At 54.9% G+C, this 10,562-nt stretch overlaps 1 protein-coding gene across 1 annotated transcript in view; it reads left to right on the forward strand.

The window, feature by feature from the left end:
• The first annotated feature begins 308 nt into the window (after positions 1-308).
• Positions 309-10,562, forward strand: part of LOC116937733 (uncharacterized) — a 123,556-nt gene continuing 113,302 nt past the window's right edge. Inside the window, exon 1 of the mRNA XM_076058294.1 lies at positions 309-442. Coding sequence (XP_075914409.1) covers positions 393-442 — 50 coding nt within the window. The 5' untranslated portion in view covers positions 309-392. The remainder of the gene's footprint in view (positions 443-10,562) is intronic.

Here is a 10,562-nt window from a genome sequence, read left to right on the forward strand (position 1 = left end):
GAGAGACACAGAGACACAGAGAGATATATAGAGATACAGAGAGAGACACAGAGAGAGACACAGATACACACAGAGACACAGAGAGAGACACAGAGACACAGAGAGAGACACAGAGACACAGAGAGGGGGTCACTCAGAGGGGGTCTCCAGACGGGGTCACACAGCGGGGCGCCTCGAGAGGGGTCTCAGGGGGGGTCTCAGAGGGGTCTCAGGGGGGTCTCAGGGGGGACTCGGGGTTGGATTTTGGATCCCCATGGGAGACCCCTAAGGGGAAAGGGGGAGGCGAGAGGGGGTGGACCCACAGGGGGTGGACCCACAGGGGGTGGACCCACAGGGGGTAGAGAGGAGGGGGGCCCCCCTCATGCCGCGGGACCCCCTCGTCTGCCGGGGCCATGTTCAGCTTCGGAGGTTCAACTCCCTCGGTGACAGCGACGACGACGAGGTGAGGGTGGTGGGGGTGGTGGTGGGGGTGGTGGTGGGGGGTGGTGGTGGGGGTGGGGGGTGGTGGTGGGGGGTGGTGGTGGGGGGTGGGGGGTGGTGGGGGGTGAGGGTGGTGGTAGTGAGGAGGTGGGGGTGAGGGTGGAGGGGGAGGCGGAGCGTGAATAGGTGAGGGGGTGAATACACTGACTCATACACTCACTCACTCATACACACACTCATACACACACTCATACACACACTCATACACTCACTCATACACTCACTCACACACTCATACACTCACACACTCATACACTCACTCACACACTCATACACTCACACACTCATACACTCACTCACACACTCATACACTCACACACTCATACACTCACTCACACACTCATACACTCACTCACACATTCACTCATACACTCACTCACACACTCATACACTCACTCACACACTCATACACTCACTCACACATTCACTCATACACTCACTCACACACTCATACACTCACTCACACACTCATACACTCACTCACACACTCATACACTCACTCACACACTCATACACTCACTCATACACTCACTCACACACTCATACACTCACTCACACACTCATACACTCACTCACACACTCATACACTCACTCACTCATACACTCACACACTCATACACTCACTCATACACTCACTCATACACTCACTCACACACTCATACACTCACACACTCATACACTCACTCACACACTCATACACTCACACACTCATACACTCACTCACACACTCATACACTCACACACTCATACACTCACTCATACACTCACTCATACACTCACTCACTCATACACTCACACACTCATACACTCACTCATACACTCACTCATACACTCACTCACACACTCATACACTCACTCACTCATACACTCACACACTCATACACTCACTCATACACTCACTCATACACTCACTCACTCATACACTCACTCACACACTCACTCATACACTCACTCACACACTTACTCACTCACACACTCATACACTCATTCACTCACTCACTCATACACGCACTCATACACTCACTCATACACTCATTCACTCATACACTCACACCATCACTCATACACACACTCACTCATACACACACTCATACACTCACTCATACACTCACACACTCACTCATACACTCATTCACTCACTCACTCACACACTCACTCATACACTCATTCACTCACTCACTCATACACTCACTCATACACTCACTCATACACTCACTCATACACTCACTCACTCATACACTCACACACTCACTCATACACTCATTCACTCACTCACTCATACACTCATTCACTCACTCACTCATACACTCACTCATACACTCATTCACTCACTCACTCATACACTCACTCATACACTCACTCATACACTCACTCACTCATACACTCACTCACTCATACACTCACTCATACACTCACTCACTCATACACTCACTCATACACTCACTCATACACTCATTCGGGTTCGTAGCGCAGTAGCGCGCTAATCACAGCGCCACCGCTCCCCCACCGCTCCCCCAGGTGTACACACACACGTGTACACGTGTGTGTGCGTGTGTACACGTACACGTGTGTGTATACGTGTACACACACACGTGTACACACGTGTACACACGCACACATACGTGTACACACGCACACACACGTGTACACACACACACTACACACACACTACACACACCACACACACACTACACACACTACACACACAACACACACTACACACACACTACACTACACCCAGCACACACACTTCAAACACCACACACACTACACACACACACTACACACACACTACACACACACCACACACTACACACACTACACTACCCACAGGCCACAAACTACAAACACCACACACACACGACACACACACACTACACACACTACACACACACTACACACCCTACACACACACACTACACACAGCACACAAACTACAAACACCACACACACTTCAAACACCACACACACCACACACACACACTACACACACTACACACACACACTACACACACACTACACACACACATTACACACACTACACACACACCACTACACACAGCACACAAACTACAAACACCACACACACTACACGCATACACACTACACACACACTGCACACTGCACTACACACACTACACACTACACCACACGCTACACACACACTACACTACACACACTACACACACACTACACACACTACATTACACACACTACACACACACAACACACACTATACACAGCACACTAACTACAAACACCACACACACTACACACACTACACTACACACCCTACACACACACTACACTACACACACACTACACACACCCTACACACACTGCACACACACTGCACACACACCCCACACACTACACCCACACACTACACCCCACACACTACACACACTACACACACACACTACACACACACACTACACACACACTACACACACACCACACACTACACACACTACACTACCCACAGGCCACAAACTACAAACACCACACACACACGACACACACACACTACACACACTACACACACACTACACACCCTACACACACACACTACACACAGCACACAAACTACAAACACCACACACACTTCAAACACCACACACACCACACACACACACTACACACACTACACACACACACTACACACACACTACACACACACATTACACACACTACACACACACCACTACACACAGCACACAAACTACAAACACCACACACACTACACGCATACACACTACACACACACTGCACACTGCACTACACACACTACACACTACACCACACGCTACACACACACTACACTACACACACTACACACACACTACACACACTACATTACACACACTACACACACACAACACACACTATACACAGCACACTAACTACAAACACCACACACACTACACACACTACACTACACACCCTACACACACACTACACTACACACACACTACACACACCCTACACACACTGCACACACACTGCACACACACCCCACACACTACACCCACACACTACACCCCACACACTACACACACTACACACACACACTACACACACACACTACACACACACTACACCCCACACACTACACACCACATACACACTACACCCCACACACACTACACACCACACACTACACACACCCTACACACACCACACACACACTACACCTCACACACACCCCACACACTACACACCCTACACACACACACACTACACACCACACACTACACACACCCTACACACACCCTACACACACACACACTACACACACACCACACACACACTACACCCCACACACTATACACACCCTACACGCACCCTACACACACACTACACACACACCACACACTACACACACCCTACACACACTACACACACACCCCACACACTACACACCATACACTACACACACCCTACACACACACCACACACACACACACCACACACTACACACACACCCCACACACTACACACACACACTACACACACCCCACACGCACGCGCCACACGCACGCACACACAGTGACACCCCCGCTACTCACAGTAACATTAACACATCCATTCATACACATGCAAGCACACAGACAAAGATCCCCCGTGTAGCCTGTAACAGACTGTAGGGGCAAGTGCTGTTAGTAGCGAGTAGCAGCGCCTACACACAAAGACAAAGAGCCCCCGTATAGCCTCTAACAGACTGTAGGGGCAAGTGCTGTTAGCGAGTAGCAGCATCTACACACAGACAAAGATCCCCCGTGTAGCCTCTATCAGACTGTAGGGGCAAGTGCTGTTAGTAGCGAGTAGCAGCGCCTGTGAAGGCTACCGGCACTGTGGCACACGAGGGGGTGGGTGGCCAGCACCACGCCCGGCCGCCTTTGTCTCCCTCGTGGCGATGTTTACTGCACACACCGCTACACCAGGTACTCATTTGAGGCTGAGTCTACCTAGGGGAGGCCCTGGGCCGATGGCTGTCACCGCTCATTGTGGTCGTGATCGGGAAGCGAACTCGCGTGTCTGACGAGTTCGGAGCGCACACACACATACACACGTGTACACACACACGTGTATACACACACACGTGTACACACACAGTGTACACACACAGTGTACACACACACACACACAGTGTACACACACACAGTGTACACACACACACAGTGTACACACACACACGTGTACACACAGAGTGTACACACAGTGTACACACACACACGTGTACACACAGTGTACACACACACACGTGTACACACACGTGTACACACACGCAGCGTGTACACACACGTGTACACACACACGTGTACACACACACACGTGTACACACACACGTGTACACACACACACGTGTACACACACACGTGTACACACACACACGTGTACACACACACACGTCTGTGTACACACACACACGTCTACACACACACACACACCGTGTACACACACACACACACGTGTACACACACCGTGTACACACACACGTGTACACACACACACACGTGTACACACACGTGTACACACACGTGTACACACACACCTGTACACACATACGCGTGTACACACACACGTGTACACGTACAAACACACATGTACACGTGGACACACACACGTGTACACACGTACATACACGTGTACACACACATGTACACGTGGACACACACGTGTACCCTCACACGTACACACACACACACGTGTACACATACACACACGTGTGTGTGTACGTGTCACACGTACACGTACACACACACACGTGTACACACACACACGTGTACACACACACACTGCACATGCAGTCAAAATCAATCACAACCATCATCAGTAGCATCATCACCATCACCCCATGCCGCCCTGAGCACTCCCCTCACCGTGTCTCCCACTAACCCACTGTGTCTCCACCGTGTCTCCCACTAACCCACCGTGTCTCCCACTAACCCACCGTGTCTCCACCGTGTCTCCCACTATCCCACTAACCCACCGTGTCTCCCACTAACCCACCGTGTCTCCCACTAACCCACCGTGTCTCCCACTATCCCACCGTGTCTCCCACTAACCCACCGTGTCTCCCACTAACCCACTGTGTCTCCACCGTGTCTCCCACTAACCCACTGTGTCTCCATCGTGTCTCCACCGTGTCTCCCACTAACCCACCGTGTCTCCCACAATCCCACCGTGTCTCCACCGTGTCTCCCACTAACCCACTGTGTCTCCCACTAACCCACCGTGTCTCCCACTATCCCACCGTGTCTCCCACTAACCCACTGTGTCTCCACCGTGTCTCCCACTAACCCACCGTGTCTCCCACTATCCCACCGTGTCTCCCACTAACCCACCGTGTCTCCCACTAACCCACCGTGTCTCCCACTAACCCACCGTGTCTCCCACTAACCCACCGTGTCTCCCACTATCCCACCGTGTCTCCCACTAACCCACCGTGTCTCCCACTATCCCACCGTGTCTCCCACTAACCCACTGTGTCTCCACCGTGTCTCCCACTAACCCACCGTGTCTCCCACTATCCCACCGTGTCTCCCACTATCCCACCGTGTCTCCCACTAACCCACCGTGTCTCCCACTAACCCACCGTGTCTCCCACTAACCCACTGTGTCTCCACCGTGTCTCCCACTAACCCACCGTGTCTCCCACTATCCCACCGTGTCTCCATCGTGTCTCCACCGTGTCTCCCACTAACCTACCGTGTCTCCCACTAACCCACCGTGTCTCCCACTAACCCACCGTGTCTCCCACTAACCCACCGTGTCTCCCACTAACCCACCGTGTCTCCATCGTGTCTCCACCGTGTCTCCCACTAACCCACCGTGTCTCCCACTAACCCACCGTGTCTCCCACTAACCCACCGTGTCTCCCACTAACCCACCGTGTCTCCCACTAACCCACCGTGTCTCCCACTAACCCACCGTGTCTCCCACTAACCCACCGTGTCTCCCACTAACCCACCGTGTCTCCCACTAACCCACCGTGTCTCCCACTAACCCACCGTGTCTCCCACTAACCCACCGTGTCTCCCACTGTGTCTCCCACTAACCCACCGTGTCTCCCACTAACCCACTGTGTCTCCCACTAACCCACCGTGTCTCCCACTATCCCACCGTGTCTCCCACTAACCCACCGTGTCTCCCACTAACCCACCGTGTCTCCCACTATCCCACCGTGTCTCCATCGTGTCTCCACCGTGTCTCCCACTAACCCACCGTGTCTCCCACTAACCCACCGTGTCTCCCACTAACCCACCGTGTCTCCCACTAACCCACCGTGTCTCCCACTAACCCACTGTGTCTCCCACTAACCCACCGTGTCTCCCACTAACCCACCGTGTCTCCCACTAACCCACCGTGTCTCCCACTAACCCACCGTGTCTCCCACTAACCCACCGTGTCTCCCACTAACCCACCGTGTCTCCCACTAACCCACCGTGTCTCCCACTAACCCACCGTGTCTCCCACTAACCCACCGTGTCTCCCACTAACCCACCGTGTCTCCCATTAACCCACCGTGTCTCCCACTAACCCACCGTGTCTCCCACTAACCCACCGTGTCTCCCACTAACCCACCGTGTCTCCCACTATCCCACCGTGTCTCCCACTAACCCACCGTGTCTCCCACTAACCCACCGTGTCTCCCACTAACCCACCGTGTCTCCCACTAACCCACCGTGTCTCCCACTAACCCACCGTGTCTCCCACTGTGTCTCCCACTAACCCACCGTGTCTCCCACTAACCCACTGTGTCTCCCACTAACCCACCGTGTCTCCCACTATCCCACCGTGTCTCCCACTAACCCACCGTGTCTCCCACTAACCCACCGTGTCTCCCACTAACCCACCGTGTCTCCCACTATCCCACCGTGTCTCCATCGTGTCTCCACCGTGTCTCCCACTAACCCACCGTGTCTCCCACTGTGTCTCCCACTAACCCACCGTGTCTCCCACTAACCCACCGTGTCTCCCACTAACCCACCGTGTCTCCCACTAACCCACCGTGTCTCCCACTAACCCACCGTGTCTCCCACTAACCCACCGTGTCTCCCACTAACCCACCGTGTCTCCCACTAACCCACCGTGTCTCCCACTAACCCACCGTGTCTCCCACTGTGTCTCCCACTAACCCACCGTGTCTCCCACTAACCCACCGTGTCTCCCACTATCCAACCGTGTCTCCATCGTGTCTCCACCGTGTCTCCCACTAACCCACCGTGTCTCCCACTGTGTCTCCCACTAACCCACCGTGTCTCCCACTAACCCACCGTGTCTCCCACTAACCCACTGTGTCTCCCACTAACCCACCGTGTCTCCCACTAACCCACCGTGTCTCCCACTGTGTCTCCCACTAACCCACCGTGTCTCCCACTAACCCACCGTGTCTCCCACTGTGTCTCCCACTAACCCACCGTGTCTCCCACTAACCCACCGTGTCTCCCACTAACCCACTGTGTCTCCCACTAACCCACCGTGTCTCCCACTAACCCACCGTGTCTCCCACTATCCCACCGTGTCTCCCACTAACCCACCGTGTCTCCCACTAACCCACCGTGTCTCCCACTAACCCACCGTGTCTCCCACTAACCCACCGTGTCTCCCACTAACCCACCGTGTCTTCCACTAACCCAACGTGTCTCCCACTAACCCACCGTGTCTCCCACTAACCCACCGTGTCTCCCACTATCCCACCGTGTCTCCCACTAACCCACCGTGTCTCCCACTAACCCACCGTGTCTCCCACTAACCCACCGTGTCTCCCACTAACCCACCGTGTCTCCCACTAACCCACCGTGTCTCCCACTAACCCACCGTGTCTCCCACTAACCCACCGTGTCTCCCACTAACCCACCGTGTCTCCCACTAACCCACCGTGTCTCCCACTAACCCACCGTGTCTCCCACTAACCCACCGTGTCTCCCACTGTGTCTCCCACTAACCCACCGTGTCTCCCACTAACCCTGTGTCTCCCACTAACCCACCGTGTCTCCCACTATCCCACCGTGTCTCCCACTAACCCACCGTGTCTCCCACTAACCCACCGTGTCTCCCACTAACCCACCGTGTCTCCCACTATCCCACCGTGTCTCCATCGTGTCTCCACCGTGTCTCCCACTAACCCACCGTGTCTCCCACTGTGTCTCCCACTAACCCACCGTGTCTCCCACTAACCCACCGTGTCTCCCACTAACCCACTGTGTCTCCCACTAACCCACCGTGTCTCCCACTAACCCACCGTGTCTCCCACTGTGTCTTCCACTAATCCACCGTGTCTCCCACTAACCCACCGTGTCTCCCACTGTGTCTCCCACTAACCCACCGTGTCTCCCACTAACCCACCGTGTCTCCCACTAACCCACTGTGTCTCCCACTAACCCACCGTGTCTCCCACTAACCCACCGTGTCTCCCACTAACCCACCGTGTCTCCCACTATCCCACCGTGTCTCCCACTAACCCACCGTGTCTCCCACTAACCCACCGTGTCTCCCACTAACCCACCGTGTCTCCCACTAACCCACCGTGTCTCCCACTAACCCACCGTGTCTCCCACTAACCCACCGTGTCTCCCACTATCCCACCGTGTCTCCCACTAACCCACCGTGTCTCCCACTAACCCACCGTGTCTCCCACTGTGTCTCCCACTAACCCACCGTGTCTCCCACTAACCCACCGTGTCTCCCACTAACCCACCGTGTCTCCCACTAACCCACTGTGTCTCCCACTAACCCACCGTGTCTCCCACTAACCCACCGTGTCTCCCACTGTGTCTCCCACTAACCCACCGTGTCTCCCACTAACCCACCGTGTCTCCCACTGTGTCTCCCACTAACCCACCGTGTCTCCCACTAACCCACCGTGTATCCCACTAACCCACCGTGTCTCCCACTAACCCACCGTGTCTCCCACTAACCCACCGTGTCTCCCACTAACCCACCGTGTCTCCCACTATCCCACCGTGTCTCCCACTAACCCACCGTGTCTCCCACTAACCCACCGTGTCTCCCACTAACCCACCGTGTCTCCCACTAACCCACCGTGTCTCCCACTAACCCACCGTGTCTCCCACTATCCCACCGTGTCTCCCACTAACCCACCGTGTCTCCCACTAACCCACCGTGTCTCCCACTAACCCACCGTGTCTCCCACTATCCCACCGTGTCTCCCACTAACCCACCGTGTCTCCCACTAACCCACCGTGTCTCCCACTATCCCACCGTGTCTCCCACTAACCCACCGTGTCTCCCACTAACCCACCGTGTCTCCCACTAACCCACCGTGTCTCCCACTAACCCACCGTGTCTCCCACTAACCCACCGTGTCTCCCACTATCCCACCGTGTCTCCCACTAACCCACCGTGTCTCCCACTAACCCACCGTGTCTCCCACTAACCCACCGTGTCTCCCACTAACCCACCGTGTCTCCCACTAACCCACCGTGTCTCCCACTAACCCACCGTGTCTCCCACTATCCCACCGTGTCTCCCACTAACCCACCGTGTCTCCCACTAACCCACCGTGTCTCCCACTAACCCACCGTGTCTCCCACTATCCCACCGTGTCTCCCACTATCCCACCGTGTCTCCCACTAACCCACCGTGTCTCCCACTATCCCACCGTGTCTCCCACTAACCCACCGTGTCTCCCACTAACCCACCGTGTCTCGCACTAACCCACCGTGTCTCCCACTAACCCACCGTGTCTCCCACTAACCCACCGTGTCTCCCACTAACCCACCGTGTCTCCCACTAACCCACCGTGTCTCCCACTAACCCACCGTGTCTCCCACTAACCCACCGTGTCTCCCACTAACCCACCGTGTCTCCCACTAACCCACCGTGTCTCCCACTAACCCACCGTGTCTCCCACTAACCCACCGTGTCTCCCACTATCCCACCGTGTCTCCCACTAACCCACCGTGTCTCCCACTAACCCACCGTGTCTCCCACTAACCCACCGTGTCTCCCACTAACCCACCGTGTCTCCCACTAACCCACCGTGTCTCCCACTATCCCACCGTGTCTCCCACTATCCCACCGTGTCTCCCACTAACCCACCGTGTCTCCCACTA

Source organism: Petromyzon marinus (genome assembly GCF_048934315.1).
Source record: "Petromyzon marinus isolate PM22_M1 ecotype Great Lakes invasive population chromosome 70 unlocalized genomic scaffold, UKy_Petmar_22M1.pri1.0 chr70_unloc.1, whole genome shotgun sequence".
NCBI classification, from domain to species: domain Eukaryota; kingdom Metazoa; phylum Chordata; class Hyperoartia; order Petromyzontiformes; family Petromyzontidae; genus Petromyzon; species Petromyzon marinus.